The following is a 21,003-nucleotide window of genomic DNA, read 5'->3' as shown; positions in this document are numbered from 1 at the left end:
GTATTGATGTGAGGGACTGATCAATATGGATAGCGGACAAAAAATATTTTTTATTGTACCTCGGTACGTGAGACGATGATAAACCAATTTACCGAATTTATTGTCAATAAATCACAGCCCCACTCCCCAGTTGCCAGCCTTCTCTCCCACAAACACGACGTACATCACTGATACACGTGTGGACTCTCCCATTCATGATGATACCCCTCCATCTTTCCATCCTTCCTCCAACCCTACAATTAAATTCTACCAATTATAGGACTTGTCCTTCCGAGGGTTATCGATCCGAAACCTTCATGATGTTCTCCACAGACGCTTCCCGACTTGAGTACTTCACACATATTCTGCTCCTTTTTTCATGCACTGGGCGGTGGACATCTGAGAGTCTCAAGTGTGCAGCTTTTGCCAAAATACACGGTGTGTGTCTTGCTCTGATTCCACACCAGATCAAAAATAGCATAATCTGCTAATGATGTAAGCAATGCTTAAAAAATAGTGACATGTTGCTGCAAATGAAAACGTCCACAGCAGTGAAGGCGGGATTGCAATTGGATATCAGGGGAATGTTTACCTTCACAAGTAATTAGTACAGGAACATAAGGATTTGATATTTTCTGGGATATCTATTGCTGTTATTTGAGGTGTCCCTGAGTAGAATGTCATTTTCTGACCTAATATACATGGAATTATTTCATGCAATCTCAAACATTGAACGTTGAAATGCAGTTATAAAGTTCTTTGTCAGTTGAGCTATTTAACATTTTGACAATGTTCTCTGTTCCCATGGAAGATGTTCAACGGAAACACAGAGAGATTCTGCGGGCACAAAATGAAATATTAAGAGTTAACACAATCCTGACGAGGAAGAAGGTGAAGATTTTCCAGCTGGTTGATCGATACGCTGAGCTCACGGTCATTTCTCCTGTTCGAGATCGGAGACTGGTGGACATTGAGTTGTTGGCAAGAGGCAGAGGCCACGAGGAATGGAGAGGGGAACATCTCCGCAGAGAGTTAGAGAAAATACGGGCTGATCAGTTATTCCAGAGCAGCTTTTCCCGGAGTAAATCGCAATCTGGGAGTTCGGCAGCAGTGGCCGGAGTCGCAGGAATCGGGAAAACAACAATGGTACAAAAAATTGTTTATGACTGGGCCAAGGGGAAAATATACCAGCAATTCCAATTTGTCTTCCGTTTCAAATTCCGGGATTTAAACTCCATTAACTGTAGAATAAACCTGAGGGAACTGATTCTGGATCAGTATCCTTACTTTGGGAAAATCCTGAGAGAGGTCTGGAAAAATCCAGAAGGACTGCTGTTTATATTTGATGGTTTGGATGAATTCAACCACAGGACCGATTTTGCCGACAGTCGAAGATACACAGAACGTCGGCACCAATGTCCAGATCCCGAGTCGTACTGTGAAGTGTCCGACATTGTGTACAGTTTAATCCAGCACAAGCTGCTCCCAGGGTGTTCAGTGCTGCTGACCACCCGCCCCAGTGCGTTACATTTATTGGAAAAGGCGGAGATCGGTATCTGGGCTGAAATCACGGGATTTGTTGGTGAGGAAAGGAACAGATACTTCATGCGGCATTTTGAAGATCAGAGGGTGGCATCAGCTGCTTTCAAACACGTGGAGGAGAACGAGATCCTGTACACCATGAGCTACAACCCCTCCTGCTGTGGTATCCTAGCTTTGGCACTGGATCCCTTCTTCACACGAAGAGTCATAGACAAGCATCGAATTCCTAAGACCTTCACCCAGCTATATTCCTACTATATTTACAACATCCTGAAAAAGTACATTGGTGAGATTCAAAAACCCTGTGATGTGTTACTCAGGGTTGGTCAGATGGCCTTCACAGCAGTGTCTAAGAGGAAGACTGTGTTTAGAGATGGAGATTTGATCACCAACAATCTGCTGCCTTCCCAATTCCTCTCAGGATTCCTCATGGAGCTTTTTGAGAGAGAGGATTCTGCCGGGAGCACGGTGTACACATTCCCACATATCGGCATCCTAGAGTTTATGGCTGCACTCTCACAGTTCCTGAATCCATATCCCGGGGATATTCTGAAATTCCTCACGAAAGCCCACAGCACTACAGATGGGCGATTTGAGGTATTTCTCCGTTTTGTTGCTGGTCTCTCCTCCCCAATGACAACTCGAGGCCTGGTGGAGTTTCTGGGTCGATTTCCTCATCAAACAACTTGCCGGGTGATTGCCTGGGTGAAGGAGGAGGTGAAACGCCAGAGTGGAAGCACTGGGAGTGAAACTGGCGAAAGAAGCCGGCCGAACACGTTGCACTACCTGTTTGAGTGTCAGCATCCTGGACTGGCTCAGGCCACACTGGGATCTCAGCAAAGGTTTTCTCTCAGTGGAATGCGGCTAACCCTGATTGACTGCACGGTCTTGTCTCATCTTATTGGTATGTGTGATACAGTAAAACACCTCGACCTCACTCGCTGCCGCATTCAGCGTGAAGGAATCCAGCGTCTGGGACCCCGGCTGCACAAGTGCCAGATACTGAGGTAACTTGATTTCTCTCTCACTCTGAACAGTGAAGCTGCCCCATTGTTTGTTTCCATGCAAAGGAATCGGGATATAACTATAGTAAGTCCGATCGTGCAGAATTGTGACAAATGACCGGGGGAGCGGTCTGTAATTCCCCAAAGATGGGAGGGTTCTGTGGTTCCTTGTGAAGCGTGTCAGAGATTTGATCTGATCAGTGAACAACGGTTATTGGTTTAATGGAAATAAATCGCTGGAATGACCGCATTTCTCGCTGCCTGTGACATGTCCATAAACAATGTTCCTTCTCACTTTTACTGACACTGGCTGTCGCAGCTGGTCCAGAGCTTCTTGCCTTCATCGCGATGAGGGGCAAGAGAGGGTCAACGGACTTCCCCAGTGAGAGGGAGAGATCACCTTTGTGAGATTGTCGTCCACTTGCCCTTCTCCGTGTGTGAATATATCCATCACTCCATTTGTGTGAATTTGCTCAACACTTGATACCCAGCCCACATGTGCGTATCTCCTCTTCCGAATGTACGCCTGAATTCAGGCCTTAACATACGTCTGATCTAATTCCGTATCCCTTTTTCTGGTGCGATCATATTTCCTCATCTCTGTCCTCCTGTAGAAAATCTATTACTCTGTCCCACTTTCTCCTGTGGGATCTGACTTTCCCATCCCCAGCTGCCTGTAAGAAAATCTCTTCCTCATCCACCTTCCCTGTGTGGGATCATTCTTCATCATCCCGCCTTCTATCGGGTCTCTCTTCCCCATCCCCCTTCCTAGTCTGGGTCTTTCTTGTCCATCCCACTTCCACCTGTGAGATCCCTTCTCCCCATCCACTTCTTCCTGTTGCGCCGCTCTTCCCTATCTCGGGTTGGATCTCCCGTCCTATTCCTTTTCCTCCAGTAGTGATCTATTCACCATCCACTTTGCTACTGTGCGGATCTCTTCCCAATCCTACTTCCTCCTGTGAGCTGTCTCTTCGTCATATCCTTCGTCGTGTGGGACGTCTGTTCCAACTCCCCCTTCCTCCCCTTAGATCTCTCTTCCTAACCTGCCTCCTCCTGTTAGATCTCTCTTCCCCAGCCCCTTCCTGCTGTGAGATATCTCTTTCCCATGTCCCTATGCATCGTCCTCCGCCACGCTGCCTTCATCCGGTGGGTCCATCTTACCCATCAACTTCCCCCTGTCGAATCTCACTTTTACATCGCCATTGATCATGTCGGATCCCGCTTTCCCATGCCCCTTTTTTCTGTGGGATCTCCCCACCAGACTTCTTCTTGTAAGATCTCTCTTTCCCTTCTACATTCCTCCTGGGGGAACTCTCATCCCCAGCCCCATTCCTCCTTTGGGATCTCTCTTCCCCATCCCGCTTTGTCCTGTGGGATCTCTCTTCCCTCTCACACTTCTTTGTATAACGTCACTCATCCCCATGGTCTCTATCCTCCTGTGGGGCCTCTCATCCCCATCTTCCTTCCAGCTGCGGGATCTCTTTTCCCATACTACTTCCTCGTGTCTGATCTCTGTTCCAGTTCCTCCTTCCTCCTGCGGGGAACCCCCTTCCTCATGTTGTATCTTTCTTCCCCGTCCACCTTCCTCTTGTTGGAGGTCTCTTCCCCAGCGTCCATCTTCCTGCGTAATTTCTCTTCCATACTGCCAAAATTTAGTAGAAACTCTGTTCCCCAATCCCCTTCCACCTGTAGGAACTTTTTCTCCATACCCATTCCTTGTGTGAGACTGTTCCTTCCTCAGTCTTCTGGTTGGGATCTCACTTTTCCCTCCCCATGTTCCCCGTGGGACCTCTGTTCCGCATCTTCTTTTTCACCTGCAGGATGTTTCTTTCCCAGCCCCCTTCCTTGTGTGTGACCTTTCATCCACTTTCCCTTTCCACATGTCCGATCTCTCTGCCCCATTCCTATTCATCATGTTGGACCTACAGCCCCATCCCTTTCCTCCTGTGGGGATCTCCCTTCTTATTTAGTTTCTCCTGTTGGGATTCTCTTTTGCCATTACTCGTGGATATTGCCTCACCCTTCACCCCTGACCCTTCTGACCCTCCCAATTCAGGGGGATAGGAAGAGAGTTGCCACAGGGTGAAGGATATGCGGTAGAGCAATCCGATATTAGCATCTGGGAATTTACAGGTTTAGACTCATTAATACTCTGGAGCTGGTCAGTGAGGGACATTGATGGAGAGTGAACTAATCAGTGATATTCTGATGGATTTGACTTTGGAAGTACCCGAGTGATGAAATTCTCTTATGCCCGCGGTTTCAATCACTTAGTTCATCAATTTGCCTGATTATATTTAGACTTGGGGAGAATACACTGAGAGATCCAGGAGTGAAACTGTTGTCTACGGCTTTGAGGAACCCGGAGTGTAAAATACAAAAATTGTGGTAAGTACCAGATTCCGGGAGACTGTGTTTCAGACACTGAACACGAATGTGATCAGTACTTGTGTTACGAATAAACACTGGGGATTTTTGCAGTTTCCTGTCTCTCGGTGTCCTTCACCCTCACTCTCTCTCATCTCCAGGCTGTACAATGTCGGTCTCAGAGATTCCGGTGCCGAAGAACTCGTCTCCGCTCTCAGTACAATCCCATCACTGAATGGGATGAACTTGAGTTTCAACAGGCTCACAGACCGATCTGTCCCCGCTCTCCGAGGTCTCATACTGACGCTCCCGAGACTGGAATGGATCGGGTGAGTGTTTATGTTAATATTCAATGTGATAAAATATCAATGGAATCGCGGGGTTTCTGCCGATATTTGACTGTGAGTGTTGTTGAAGCATTAACCTAGTTCCCCGTTAATGGCACTGTTGTGTAATCTGTTTATTTCCTCTTTATTGTTCCATCTGTTTCAGGCTTTGGAGAAATCAGTTCAGTGAGACAGGTAAGAAGGAACTGATGTCTCTGCAGGATCCCAGACCCGGACTGAGAGTGACCACGTGAACAACTAAATGTGTCAAAATCACCGCCCGCAGGGTGGGGACATATTGGCTGATCTCATACTCCCCCAGCCGTTTAACGACCATCTATTCGTTTAATGACGACCCTCCAGTTTTAATTTCCTCATTCTCGTCTCTTGGTTTTAACTGGAGGTGGGTGGGGATGAGCTGGACAATTACACAAACAGGAAGAGCCTGGGTCGATGCACCAGGGCACCGGGCTGGAAATATCCTGGAGGGAATTACTTTGCTCACTTTGGTGAGGACAGTATATTCTGTAGTCTTTTACATTGACAAGTACCTCGGGTGCGACCCTGGATCTGCAGTGTCCTCGGAGACTGCACTGAAGCTGAAACTTCCTGTCTTGATGTTGAACCTGAATCTGATTAGAGGAGAAACAATGACTAAAGTTACCGCTGACCTGTGCACCGCGTGTAATGCAACGGTGCTCCAGAGATCCTTACACTGGCGTAGCAGCGTCTCTTCCAGAGTGAGGGTCTCTTCCCCTTCAACACCCACGCTCTTTCGTGCCGCTTCCTCGCTCGACCAACACCCCTTCTGCGTTCTGTCCTTGCTCTAACCTCTGCGTTCCACTCGTTCCCATTCCCACCTCTACTACCTCCCACAACTCATCCCCTCCCCCCACTCATGCTCTCCTCGTTCCGGCAGCCGTGCGCACTTCTCGCTCACCGCTCCGGGTTTGTCCCATTCTAGCAGACGAGTGGACCCCTGCCCTCCTTGCCTTCGCCCGCAGCTCTCTCCTCGCTCCTCCGAGCGCCGTATTGTCCCCGGTCCCCTCGCACTGTCCTTGCACCTGTCCCTGCCATGTAATCTCCACCGACATTCTCCGACTTCTCTCCTCCCCCCACTATTCGCTCCAGCCCTGAACCCATCCCGATCCTTCATTTACCTTGCTCCACTGATCTCAGTGTGGTTTACGATCTTTTCCCAGTCCCTCACCCCCACCACCCGGCTCGCGTGTCTTCTCCTTGTAAGTACACGCACTTCATCCCAAGACACTATAATTTCTGACATTGCACTATATTTGTCCGCAATGGAAACTGACGGAAGATGCATTTAATATAATCACGTATTTCTTTAATTCCCCCTCCCCCAACCACCGACAATCCAAACACCAACGTCATTTTATCCGCGGTGCGATAGCCGCTCCGCCTCCCTTTGCTCTTTATATGTCAGAAAATAGTTTGCATATTATCTTTTATATTGCTCGCTAGCTTTCCTTCATATTTCATCATTTCTCACGGAATGACTTTTTAAAATTGTCTTCCATTGGTGTTTAAAACTTTCGATCCCTCGAACCTCCCATGAAGTTTTGCCCTATCTTCTGTTTTTATACTGTCCGGGATCTCCCTTGTCATTCCTAATTGCCTAATGCTCCCTTTTGAATAAGACTACATATTTGCGATATATCTAAGCTGTACCCTCTGAAATGCTCCGGAGAACCCTAGCTACTGCTGTTCCACCGTTATTACGACCTGTGTCTCTTCCCAATTAACGTCGACAGTTCATCTATCATACATCTGTAATTCACTTTGTTCTGCATCACCGATACATTGGAATTTATTATGTCCCTCCCAAAATAAAGGATGCATTCTGCCATAGATTGATCACTTCCTGCTCTTCATTATCATTATGTGCCATGTTGTATAAAGTGGGCCATCATGGTCTTTCACCATTATTATTCTTGGCATTGCTTTTCCTGCAGAAGTGCTTTGCCATTACATTCTTCTGGGCAGTATCTTTACAAGGCGGGTGACAGTAGCCATCATCAATACTCTTCAGGGATTATCAGCCTGGTGTCAATAGTTGCATATCCAGGACTTTTAATATGCACCAGCTGCTCAAGTGACAACCCACTTACAGTTCCAATGGCTTCATGTAACGCTGGGTAGGGGCGGGGGAGTAGGCACCACTACATGCCCCAGGATGTCCTGCAGATTAGCGGAAGGAAGAAGCAGCTTACACTACCAAAGAAGTTGTAAAGCGCTCCTTCCTTCCACTATCCCAAACACAGTTTATAACTCTCCAGCTTATAACCACCCATGTGCCAATCTAAGGGTTCCTTAAATATTCCTAATGCATCTGTCTAAACTGATACCTTCAGCACCCATTACTCACTGTAATCACTACACCTGCCTCTGACATTTCCCCTAAGCTTTCCTCCAAACACAGTAAAAATGTGCTGATGTTAACATTTCTTAACAGTGCATAATGCATTTCCCTAAACCACCGTCCTCGGCAGAGCATTCCAGGCACCCACTACTCTGATTAAAAAATTGCCTGTCGTATCTCATACCTTAAATATATACGCAATGCTAATTGCACTTATTACCTGGGATAAAGACACTCTATGCCTCTTATAATCGTATACACATCTATCACGTCTCCTGTCAGCCTCCATCGCTGCGGAGAAAGTAACACAGGTTTCTCCAACCATTCGCTATAGCACATGCCCTCGGATACAGAGAAATTTCTGGTAAACCTCATCTGCGCCCTCTCGAGAGCCTTGGCGTCCTTCCTGTGATGAGACAACCCCCATCCTGTTTGTATACCAACTGCCCCATTCGCAGTCCTATCACTCATTTTCCATCACCACTGCCAAGTGAGCACTAAACGCTCCCTGACTGTTCTAGCAAACCTGACCACAAGGATGCTGTTCCGTCTCCATTTCCGATGTAGCCGGTCCTATCGCACAGGTCAAAAAGGGGTGGAAGCTATCCCAATGAGCAAGAAAGCTGAATCCTTAGCCTTCACACCAGTTCCTCAGTCAAATGTTCATTTTGCTTGATCATTCTATTCTTGGCCTTATCGGCGCCTGTGACTTGCAGGAATCAAAAGGTAGGACCGATTAGAGATAAAGGTCGGAAGATGTGCCTGGAGGCTGTGGAAGTGAGCGTGGTCCTCAATGAATACTTCTCTTCCGTATTCACGAACGAGAGGGAACTTGATGATGGTGGGGACAATATGAGTGAGGTTGATGTTCTGGAGCATGTTGATATTAAGGGAAAGGAGGTGTTGGAGTTGTTAAAATACATTAGGACAGATAAATCCCCGGGGCCTGACGGAATGTTCCCCAGGCTGCTCCACGAGGCGAGAGAAGAGATTGCTGAGCCTCTGGCTAGGAACTTTATGTACTCGTTGTCCACGGGAATGGTACCGGAGGATTGGAGGGAGGCGAATGTTGTTCCCTTGTACATAAAAGGTAGTAGGGATAGTCCAGGTAATTATAGACCAGTGAGCCTTACGTCTGTGGTGGGAAAGCTGTTGGAAAAGATTCTTAGTGATAGGATTTATAGGCATTTAGAGAATCATGGTCTGATCAGGGACAGTCAGCGTGGCTTTGTGAACGGCAGATCGTGTCTAACAAGCCTGATAGAGTTCTTTGAGGAGGTGACCAGGCATATAGATGAGGGTAGTGCAGTGGATGTGATCTATATGGATTTTAGTAAGGCATTTGACAAGGTTCCACACGGTAGGCTTATTCAGAAAGTCAGAAGGCATGGGATCCAAGGAAGTTTGGCCAGGTGGATTCAGAATTAGTTTGCCTGCAGAAGGCAGAGGGTGGTGGTGGAGGGAGTACATTCAGATTGGAAGATTTTGACTAGTGGTGTCCCACAAGGATCAGTTCTGGGACTTCTACTTTTCGTGATTTTTATTAACGACCTGGATGTAGGGGTAGAAGGGTGGGTTGGCAAGTTTGCAGACGACACAAAGGTTTGTGGTGTTGTAGATAGTGTAGAGGATTGTCAAAGATTGCAGAGAGACATTGGCAGGATGCGGAAGTGGGCTGAGAAGTGGCAGATGGAATTCAACTCGGAGAAGTGTGAGGTGGTACACTTTGGAAGGACAAATTCTAAGGCAGAGTACAAAGTAAATGGCAGGATACTTGGTAGTGTGGAGGAGCAGAGGAATCTCGGGGTACATGTCCACAGATCCCTGAAAGTTGCCTCACAGGTGGATAGGGTAGTTAAGAAAGCTTATGGGGTGTTAGCTTTCATAAGTCGAGGGATAGAGTTTAAGAGTCGCGATGTAATGATGCAGCTCTATAAAACTCTGGTTAGGCCACACTTGGAGTACTGTGTCCAGTTCTGGTCACCTCACTACAGGAAGGATGTGGAAGCAGTGGAAAGGGTACAGAGGACATTTAACAGGTTGTGGCCTGGTTTAGAAACTATGCATTATGATCAGAAATTAAGGGAGCCAGGGCTTTACTCTTTGGAGAGAAGGAGGATGAGAGGAGACGTAATAGAGGTGTACAAGATTATAAGCGGAACAGATGGAGTGGATAGCCAGCGCCTCTTCCCGAGGGCACCACTGCTCAATACAAGAGGACATGGCTTTAAGGTAAGGGCTGGGAAGTTCAAGGGGGATATTAGAGGAAGGTTTTTTACTCAGAGAGTGGTTCATGCGTGGAATACACTGCCTGAGTTAGTGGTGGAGACAGCTACACTAGTGAAGTTTAAGAAACTACTAGACAGGATTATGGAGGAATTTAAGTTGGGGGCTTATATGGGAGGCAGGGTTTGAGGGTCGGCACAACATTGTGGGCCGAAGGGCCTGTACTGTGCTGTACTATTCTATGTTCTCTGTTCTATGATTAGCCTGGTCCTGTTTTTGTCTATCTACATACCTCGCAAAATTCTCTCTTGAGGACTTCCCGTCCTTCCGCAAGTATGTCACTGATGCCAAGATGTACCAAGAGATTCCTCCTTTAGAGTGCTGTGTACCTGACCGAGACATCCCTGATCCTCGGACCTGGCAGGTAACATATCATCCTCGTGTATTTATCGCGCACACAGAACCTCCTGTCTACACCTCTAACTATGGAGTCCCATATCAATACTGCAGCCCTCTTTTCTCCACCCCTTCGATCCTTGCTGAGCCACAAGGCTAGACTCAGTCGCCGAGACTCGCTTGCTGTGGCTTCCCCCTTGTAGTTCTCCCCAAACACCAACAGAATATAAAGTGGAACAGAGAGGAACGACCAGTGCGGTACTATGAACTGGCTTCCCAATTGCTTTCCAGTTCCTTGCATTCACTCAGGCACCTCACTCCTGCAACCTTGGGGTAACTACCTCCCTGCAGCTCCAAGGAATCACATCCTCAGTTGTACGTACGTGCCGAAGACCATTGAGCTGCAGCTCCAGTTTCTTAACACGTTGTCTGAAGAGTTGCACCTGGTACAAATGTGGTTATCAGGGGAGATAGAGGTCTCCCGGAACTCCCACATCTCTGCCAAAGAACACAGCACAGCTCCTCGGCTATTCTGACTGTCCTTACTATGTACGAACAGACGAAAAATGGAGCGGAAATCTACCGGATATTAAACCCGCCCAATTGTCGCTGAAGCACAAGGAGTGAACACGTTCCCACTCTCTCCACTCACACAATGGCCGCTCCACTTGTCCCTACTTCATTTTTATTTCACCTTTCCAATGAATCGCAATTCAATTAAGCCGGTGGACAATGCCGAATGTCCTTTTTGAATCTCACTTACGGACCAGTGGGCTGCATCGTCTGACACGGTGGATTCGATTGGGTCGCTGGAATACCAACAACTGCTCACAATGTTCCATCCGTGGTTTGCTCAATATCTTATATATCTTCCGCATTATATCATTGCTTCAATATTTTGGTTCTCCTGAAATAGTCATAGTCATAGTCATACTTTATTGATCCTGGGGGAAATTAGTTTTCGTTACAGTTGCCCCATAAATAATTAAATAGTAATAAAACCATAAATAGTTCAATAGTAATATCCAAATTATGCCAGTAAATTATGAAATGAGTCCAGGACCAGCCTATTGGCTCAGGATGTCTGACCCTCCAAGGGAGGAGTTGTAAAGTTTGATGGCCACAGGCAGAAATGACTTCCTATGACGCTCTGTGTTGCATCTCGGTGGAATGAGTCTCTGACTGAATGTACTCCTGTGCCCACCCAGTACATTATGTAGTGGATGGGGGACATTGTCCAAGATGGCATGCAACTTGGACAGCATCCTCTTTTCAGACACCACCGTCAGAGAGTCCAGTTCCATCCCCACAACATCACTGGCTTTACGAATGATTTTGTTGATTCTGTTGATGTCTGCTACCCTCAGCCTTCTGCCCCAGCACACAACAGCAAACATGATAGCACTGGCCACCACAGACTCGAGGAACATCCTTAGCATCGTCCAGCAGATGTTAAAGGACCTCAGTCTCCTCAGGAAATAGAGACGGCTCTGACCCTTCTTGTTCTAAATAAATGTTAATATTGCATTTCCTTCCTTGCCACAGATAAACCTGCAAGTTAAACGTTAGGGAATCCTGCACAAGGACTCCTTAGTCTTTTTTTCACCTATGATTATTGAATTTTCTCCCCGTTTAGAAAATATTCTATATTGTTATTCATTCTACCAAAAATCATGGGCATATATTACATGATACAGTATTCCATCTGCCACAGTTTTTACCCATTTTCCCATTCGACTAAGTCCTTCTCCAGTCATCCTGCTCCGTCAACACCGCCCGCTCCTCCACCTATTTTTGTATCTCATGGAAACTTCGCCACAGATCAATTCCATCTGACAGAAGAAAGTGGTTCCAATACCGACTGCCTTGCGGAACACCACTAGTTCCCGACAGCCAACCAGAAAGATCCAGTTTTATGCGCAATCTTTGCAACCTGATATTCAGTCATTCTTCTATCCATGCCTCCAACCTGGGCATGAACGACACAGGTTCTTAGCCTCCTCCACATCTGGGATGAGGCCACACTCAAGAGTGGAGAATCAGCACATTATATTCTGTTGGCGTAGCCTCCAGTCTGATGGCGTGAACTTCTGGTAATCGTACCATTATCATTGCCCCCTCCGATTTCCCTCTCTCCTCTAATCTCCTTACCTGGCCAACAGCTGCCCTCTACTGTCCTTCGGTCTTCCCTTTCGCCTATGTCCTCTCCTATCAAGTTCCCCCTTATTGAACTCTTATCACTTTCATCAATCGACTTCCCAGCTCCTTACTTCACCTCTCCCCATCTCCTGGTATCACCTATCACTTACTACCTTGAACATCTCCCGCCCCCTCCACCACCTGCTTATGCTGAATTTCCATCGCTTTTGTTCCAGTCCCAGTAACTGGCCTTGGCCTGAAACGTCAACTGTTTGCCATTTTCCACAGATGCTGCTTGGCTTGCTGAGCTCCTCCAGCATAGAATGTGCTTTACTTTTACTTCCAGCATCTGCGGAATTTCTCTTGTTTGCTATACTATCCATGCTATCATCTTTCCGGTAATACCATTACTTCTTATCCGACCATCCGTAGTCTGCACTGCCTGCTATTTCCTCAAAGAATTACAACAGATCTGCCAGGCAAGATTTCCACTGAAGAGCACTATTTATTTACAAATTTCTCCTGTTTCATCATGTGTCTCCAAGTTTTGTTAAACCCCACCATGAAGAATGTAGTCCAACATTTTCCGAACCTCTGAAGTCAGACTAACTGGCCTATAATCTCCTGTTTTCGTCTCCCTGACATCCTGAGGATTGAAAAGCACATTGCAATTTTCCAGTCCTCAGTAACCATTCCAGAATCTACCGATTCATAACGGATCACTACCAATGGTTCCATAGCCTCTACAGCTACCTCTTTCAGAGCCCTGGGGTGTAGTCCATCTGCTCCAGGTGACATATCTCACTTCAGACATTTCATCTTCCGAAGTACATTCTAAATTGAACCATTGAACCATTATTAATAGCAATTAATTCAATCCTGCCTGCTGACATTCTTTAATGTCTTGCACCCTGATGGTGTCTTCCACGGTTAAGAGCGATTCAGAATACTTATTAAAACCGTCCGCCATTTCTTGCCTCGCCATGTTACCTCTCAATCGTCATATCCACAATCTATAGCTGAAAAAATACTTTGGTATCCTCAGACACTTGACGGCAGGAGAGGCGGTAAGGATAGAGAGGAGCGTTCAGCAAACGGGGAGGAGAAGGTGGCATCTAGAAGGCAAGGGTATGGATGAGAGAGAGAGGCAAGGAGGAGCGGCCATGTAAAAGAGGACATTGGAGAGGAAGGACGCTCCGGAAAGGGTAGAGTGATCACACCCCTTGAATATTTACCATCTCCGTCATGTCTGGGACACGCGGGTGGGGAGGTGGTAACGGAGGAATGAGTCACATCGCGGAAACGAGGAGGGAGTGAGGGGGACACAGACGTGCAGAGGTGTAAAGGTGGATCGCAGAATCTTAGCAGTTAACAATCTCATTTGACTTTGACCGTCGAGAAGTATCAATGGATGGAATCGAAGATAATTATTTTGTTACAAGGGGACCACATACATTCTCAACTTCTCAGACTGCACTTCTAACGGGACGCCATCCATTCGCTTTCACTTTCACTTGACTCCCAGCGAAACCCCGCCCTTTACCATCAATTCCCACCATCCAGCGGCACCACACCCCTTCCCATGCACTCCCCCTATCCACACTCCCATTGACTCTCACCGCCCGCATACACAAAGTAATCTCACACCATCCCATTCACTTCCACGGTCTGGATACGCAATTCAAACCCACTCCTCCCCATTCACTCTCACCGTCTGCATTCACATGGGACACCAACCCTTCCCATTCATCCCTAACCCCTTTCCATTCACTCCCACCCTCCACAGTCCCAATCGGACTGGAACTCTTCCCGTTCACCCCAATCGTCTGCACTTTCAGTGTAATAAAAGATAACTTGATCTGCAGTCCATCAAAAAACTGCAGACCATAACCGCGCACTTGTGTATCTCACACAGGCTCTCCCACCCACATCCCCAACCCCCCAACCACTGCAAACCGTGAGCGGAACCAGATACTCTCCTTTTGGTGTTAATGTCTCCCGCGTCGCTTCTCCAAGCCTCCCGTCTAGAGAACCGATAGGCTGTCACTCTCGATCAGCTGAGAGCGAGAGAGGGTATCGGTCGACTGCGCAGGCTTTCCTCCGACAGCAGAACGTCAAGGCCGTTCCTGGGCATAACGAAACGCCAGGCCGCACAGCGGGTGCGAATATACGCTGACTTCGTCTGGAATCAAAATAACTCTCAGACTAGCAAAATGGCACAAACTGTCTAACACAACTTCAATAAACGGGAGCACTTTTCTGATAACGGTATGTAGCTGGGCATCAGGGCATTATTGACGACGCGAGGAAAAAATGGCGTCGAATGTTCCAGCCAGGCCTCCCTCACGAATCTCTAAAACAAATAATTTGCACATACCGTGGGAAGCAACATCACGCCATCCAGGAGCGCAGCCACTGTCTGCAGCGACAACACATGAGAACGACACTGCATTGACCCAGTACCCGTGCACATAACGCCTTCTAGGTGCGCAGCCACTGCCGGAGCAGCGATAGACATGAGAAGGAGTCTGCAGAGAGCGAGTCCCCGTCAACATAACGCCTTCCAAGTGCGCAGCCACTGACGCAGCAGCAGCAGACATGGGAAGGACCCTGTATAGACCCAGTATCCGTATACATAACGCCTTCATGGTGGACGCCTACTCAGCAGCAGCAGAGGCAGAGATGACAAGGACTTTGCATGGAGCCAGTCCTTGTAAGGTGGCCGGACGTCAAGATCCCAATCAGGCAATGTGCATCCCGGATCACTGACGTCTTCATGGACATCTTCAGCACCTGCAGGTGTATCAAATCAGCGGTACGAAATGTCAGCATTCATCTTGTGTGGACTAAAGGTTTAAGGGGAGGATGTTATGCTGAGGCTTGGTAAGTCATTGGTCAGACAGCACTCAGAGTACTATAAGCGGTGTCAGGCACTTTATCTAATAAAGAATGCGTTCGCATTGGAGAGATATTTAGGATGTAACCAATATCTCTCTCCGCATCATCCTCAACACTGGTGTCTCGAAGGACTGTATGCTGAGCTCAATGCACTACTCTCTACCCACATGCGACTGTACAATGTAAGACAGTAGTTCTGCTGATCACAAAGTAAGATAATACGACCTACAGAGGGGAGGTAGTAGAGATCGAGACTTCCTACCAGATACCTAACCCCACGAGCAGTAGAAACTGAGAGCCGTTTCACTCTCGCGGGACTGCATATTCAATATCCTCCCATGATCCCAAAGCACCTTTACATTCAAGAAAGGTCTGCAGAGATTGTATCTCATGAGGAGATTGCGCCAAGCTGGACTTCACATCGGCAGACATGAATTTTTATTCATGCACAATTGAAAGAATCCTTCTATTCTGTATCTCTGAATGGTGGAGAACTGCTCCACTGAAACAGGCGGGCCCCTCAATAAGAGACATCTCCAGTATCAGCCTAACCCATAAAGGGCATATGCCAAGACCGGTGCCGAAAAACGGCCAGCAATATCAAGGGGGATTCCCCGACCTTGCTAATCGACTTTTGTCCCACTCACAACAGGGAGGAGGCCAACCGTCATTCAGTTCTCGACCACTAGACTCAAAAAGAGCTATTTGCACAAGCAGCCAGCCTGCGTAATACTACCAACCATTAACCCACACCACCACACTCTACCAGCTAACGACATTATTTCCTTTATGAGTACGAAAAATACTGCCTTGCCTAGTGTCACGTAATGTACATGCAATCAGCCTGTTGATCAGCTAATCTCACGTAATTATATAAGTTCTTTTATGATTGATGTTTTTTCTCTATAGGCGGCATCAGATCGGGAGCAACAAACAATTCATTCTCCTGAACAATTGTTTACTAAAGAATGAAAGTTAGTAAACTTTAACTTGAACTTAAAATGGCCCCTTGAATCTTGTTTAATTCAGTTAAGATTACGGAACTGCACTTTGAAATATCGAATCAAGGTAAGACTCAAAATACACTGCTGAGCAGTAGGGAATTCTTGCAGGCAGTATACTCTGCTAAATTAATTCTTCCTTTTCTGAACTGCATCGATTGAAGCCTGCAAATGGCCTTTTAGAAATGCATCCCGGGCCGTTTCAATAACCTGGCGCGTCTGTGTTCCCCTGCGGAACTCGCAGTGGATGAGATTCTGAGTCGGCTCTTTGTGGTACAGCAAGCTCCCGTGTTGGCTACATTACTCTTCGCAGATTAAAGAGTGGGACACCATCGGGCAAATCGAGGACTAAACATGGACACCAAAGAGGAATTCACAGCCGTCTGCCTACGTTTAACCGGTCTCTTCTCACTGTTGCTGTCGGTGGAATGTGCAGGACGGTTACGCCCCACGCCGCCGGGTTCCGGAGCGGTTATTGCCCGGCAACCTTCAAAATTCTGCACGGGATTCACTCGTCTCAGCGCTGTACCAGTTCCACAGCTCTTAATTTACTTTTGGGGACTCCATCTATCACTGTCCTAGAGTTCGTGTTTACTTAATTTTGATATGTTTGCGATTTGTCAGTGCAAATCAGTTGAACGGGTTCTGGAACTGTGGCCTGCAGTCACTGGCAACGAGCTACGGACTCACCTTAGGAGAATCTGCACTTATGATTTATGTGTTTACTTGTTTACTCTTACTGTTTGCACGATTCTTACCCCTCCCCCCCCCCACACACACTTCGGGTCTTTTTTGTGCTTTGTTTTTGTTCTTTAAAGTGGTTCTTTTGTAATTTACCGATTTTGTGGATGCCTGGGAGAAGACGAATCTCAAGGCTGTATACCGTATATTGTACTCAAGTTGATAATAAATGGACGGTGAATTTTGAACATTGATGTACTTTATACTTTATATTTTGAACTTGGATATTCACAGTGAACAGTATCGGCCTGTGGTCTGCTGTGGAACACAGGGAGTTCAAGTGCATAATTCCCTCAGATTGAAGTCATACGTACACAGACATATAAAGAAGGCTTTTGGCATAGTGACTGTATCAAAATACGTGTACAGAATCGAACATGGAGATTGGTCTTCCCCCAGGCCCCTACAGATGTCCAATAAGACTGTTCGTGGGGTATTCTGTTCAGATTTGATCAGGTAGGTGTATGAAAGACGCCATTAAACTGCATATAGTGCATGTTCCTCGGAATCAAGGAGATATGCTGTGGAGGAAGTCTGTATTCTTTGGAGCGTGGTGCATCATCAAATGTTTAAGACGACGGGGCCGAGTTATAATGGATGCAGGGTCCTTCTCGTGACTGATGCTGCTGCGGACAGTGGCAGTTGTTTTAGAGATTCGGAAGGGAGGACTCACTGCTACATTCGACGCTATTTATCCTCGCGTCACCAATAATGCCCCAGATGCCCAGCTGCATACCGTTATCAGAAAGGTGTTCCTGATTTTTGAATTTGTGCCTAGATAGTCTGTGACTGTCTGCTACTCTGAGAGCTATTTTGAATCCAGACGAAGTCAGCGTCAGGGATTCTGACTGGGAAATAAGATGACCGTGCTTGAAGTTGCGACGTTTTCGACACACCTAACGAGGTAGCAGGTGACAGGTGACACATATTACACAAGACGTATCTGTTTGTATAAATATGGTCCAGTGTATGTGACCCATGGTGGTCTTGGTGCTGTGTGAGTAGAATTTGGGTAAATTATCCCGCAGGTTAACCTGCGTAAAGTCTCCTGCATTTATGAAGAGACTGCATAGATGTTTGCTTTGTAAAGAGCTGGTGGTGCTGTAAGATTTTACCGATGTGCATTTGGCACTAATGGGTCTCCAGACAGCGGTGATGGACACATTTGAAAACTCTCTGAGCAGATACTGTGGTCGCATTTAATTGCACGCTCTGGAGTATGGGCGTATCTGATACATGTGAGGGGTCAACGGTGACCAGTGACGTTGTGCGGAAGAAGGAACATTCGGGTCTGCAAGAATCAGCGCAGTGGCTACGTTTAATAATAACGGCACCGTGTGTCACAATATTGGTAAGAGGAACCGACATCAAAGGTACTGGTCGGCAAGGAAGAAGTACCCTGATCTGGTGGTGATCCGACACCCTGATAATGGTGGGCAGCAGGAAGAGCAGAATACCAAAGACTTAGGAGAATGGACAAAAGTGTGGCAAATGAAATAAAATGTTGGAAAATGCATGCACATTGGTAGTAGAGATAAATGTGCAGACTATTTTCTAAATGGGGAGAACATCCAAAGATCTGAGATGCAAACGGACTTGGGAGTCCTTGTGCAGAATACTCTAAAGGTTAACTTTCAGGTTGAGGCGCTGGTGAGGAAGGCAACTGCAATGTTAGCACTCACTTTAAGTGGTCTAAAATACAGGAGCTGGGTTGTGGTGCTGAGACTTCATAAAGCACTGTTGAGACATCATCTTGAGTATTGTTGACAGTTTTGTGCTCCTCATCTAAGAAAAGACGTGCCGGCATTGGAGAGGGTTCAGAGGAGATTCACAAGGATTTTCATAGGAGGAATGTGTTAATAGCTCTGGGTCTACTCGCTAGAATTTAGAACGAAGAGGGGATCTCATGGAAACCTGTCGAATGCTGAAAGGCCAAGGAAAGGATGTTTCCTATGGTGGAGAGAGTCTAGCCTAAGAGGACACAGCCTCAGGATAGAGGGGCGCCCTATCACCACAGCTTCCATTCTCCATTATCCAAACCGATCCGGTTCTTTCGTTGTAGATGTAAACGTATCTGACGTGGCGGCCGGTGCCATCCTCTACCAGCAAGGACCCTATGGGCAGGCCTTCTTCACGCTGAATTTCAATTCGACACAGTTCGGTTAAGGAGTAGGAGATAAGGAGCTACTCTTCAGTAAATTAGCCCTGAATGGATTCCGGCATCGGCTGAAACATCGAGCACTTCCTGATCTAACCTGACATCCACAACCTTATGTCCATTTAACAGACACGTCATTTCACTCAACGTCAGGCTGGATGGACCCTACTCCTCGATCAATTCACAATCAGCGCCCGACTCGGCTCGAAGAATGCGAATTCAGACGCCTTGACACAACGTCTGAGCCCTGTTGGAACGGAGTTTAAACCCCACCCCATCATGCGAACTTCGCAGAACTTTGAGCCAATCTTCTGAAACATTGATAACCTGGTCTGCGAGGCTCTACAAAGAGTGATGCTCCCGACAACCGCAAGTACAAGATGGTGCCCCTGAGTTCTCATGCACTCCAGTGGGTTTAATCCTCGCCTGTCTCCAGAAACCGAGGAGGCACGACTGACTGGATTTTCTGCGAGGCCAGAAGTACATCAGTTTATCGATGTCTGCCGTATGCGTTCAAATTCTAATCTCTCCAACCTGCAGCCCTCCGGTCACTTGCGTCCCGGAACAGTCTCCCAACGTCCGTAGTCGTACATCGCCGTGCGTTTCATCATGGGTTTGCCACCTTCCGATTGGGTTACAGTGATCTTGAGAATGGCGGTTCATCAAACACGATAATTTCATTGCCCACTCCAGGTTTACGTCAGCCGTTAAGACGGAGCTAGGTCTGCAACACATAGTTCGACTCCACGCCTTCTTCAGAACATTATCCCGGACAGGATCTCTGAAATCGCCGCCCATTTCTGGCGAACCGCCTGCCCCAATGCTGTCTTCATGGTTCCTTGCAGAGAAACCCTCCTTTCAGGTTTCGTCAGCCAGGACCTGTAGTGCACGGAAGACCATTCTAGCTGCCATCTACACCTCCTGTCGCCATGCTAACCACCTTCGGCTCCATGCGAGACTACGCAAGTCTTGAGAATTTGTCAGGCTGTCCATTTGAGATCCAAATCTGCGTATAGAATCCCTTGCGCCAGTTCATAGGCCATTCGAAGGGCATCTATCCAATCGCTTACCTGCCGCAACATCCTTCAGGATCTCACTTAACTTTTAAGTGTCCTGCCCCACTGTCAAGTGGTCTATGTCGCAATCAATCTATCTGACTCTGCATCTCCGGAAACTAGGATAGCGGAGGGCCGTCCAGAGTACGCGGCTTCCAAATTGGTGGAATCACCTTGCCTAGGACAGTTTTCCACAAAGGATAAGACCCGGAGTCCAAGTGCATCTTGCATCCATCGCACATCAATGAGTTTCATCGAACCCAGTCGGATTGTCTTATGGACGTCAGGGAACGGCGGAGGTGTGGAACTAGAGGATGATGGTTGGTGGGGGGGGGGGGTGTATGTGCTGGGCTCTATGCAGGCCTGCTCCTGCTGACACCTCTCAGCGTGCACGTGCAGGCAGATCCCTATCCACCCATTTAATAGCATTCACCTACCATTTGTTCCTTACTCATCATCTGCAGCCCATTTAACCCCAGCTGTCAACCACCATATCAATATCAAATGTCAAACCAGTCGGCATCAACCGGTGATCTAGCTTTTACTCTACCTGCCTAAAGTTTACTTTGCTGCCTGTTGTGTTCAGATTCCTTTCTCTCTTGTTTGGCGGCACCTCGTGGTTTTCACTTTGCCGTCCGTTACTGAAGTGGATTATCTGTATAGAAATGAGACCAGCTTTTATTCTGACAAACTAAAATCTACTTGCAGTAGGGTAACGGTTTATTAGTTACATATTTAAGATTAACGCCGATGTACTGTGTAGGGTGTGATCTTATATTCCTGGTTAG

General features: G+C 47.2%; 1 protein-coding gene across 2 annotated transcripts in view; it reads left to right on the top strand.

The window, feature by feature from the left end:
• Positions 1-7,099, top strand: part of LOC140194846 (NACHT, LRR and PYD domains-containing protein 3-like) — a 106,321-nt gene extending 99,222 nt beyond the window's left edge. Inside the window, exons 8-11 of one of the 2 annotated variants that reach the window (XM_072252121.1) lie at positions 791-2,528; positions 4,827-4,913; positions 5,054-5,221; positions 5,385-7,099. In XM_072252121.1, coding sequence (XP_072108222.1) covers positions 791-2,528; positions 4,827-4,913; positions 5,054-5,221; positions 5,385-5,472 — 2,081 coding nt within the window. In that variant the 3' untranslated portion in view covers positions 5,473-7,099. The remainder of the gene's footprint in view (positions 1-790; positions 2,529-4,826; positions 4,914-5,053; positions 5,222-5,384) is intronic. The other variant, XM_072252122.1, reaches the window with a different exon arrangement.
• Positions 7,100-21,003: the final 13,904 nt, after the last annotated feature.

The sequence above is a fragment of the Mobula birostris genome, chromosome 3 (genome assembly GCF_030028105.1).
Source record: "Mobula birostris isolate sMobBir1 chromosome 3, sMobBir1.hap1, whole genome shotgun sequence".
Lineage (NCBI taxonomy): Eukaryota > Metazoa > Chordata > Chondrichthyes > Myliobatiformes > Myliobatidae > Mobula > Mobula birostris.
Note: the sequence above shows the minus strand (reverse complement) of the source record. Positions and strands in the feature narration are given on the sequence as shown.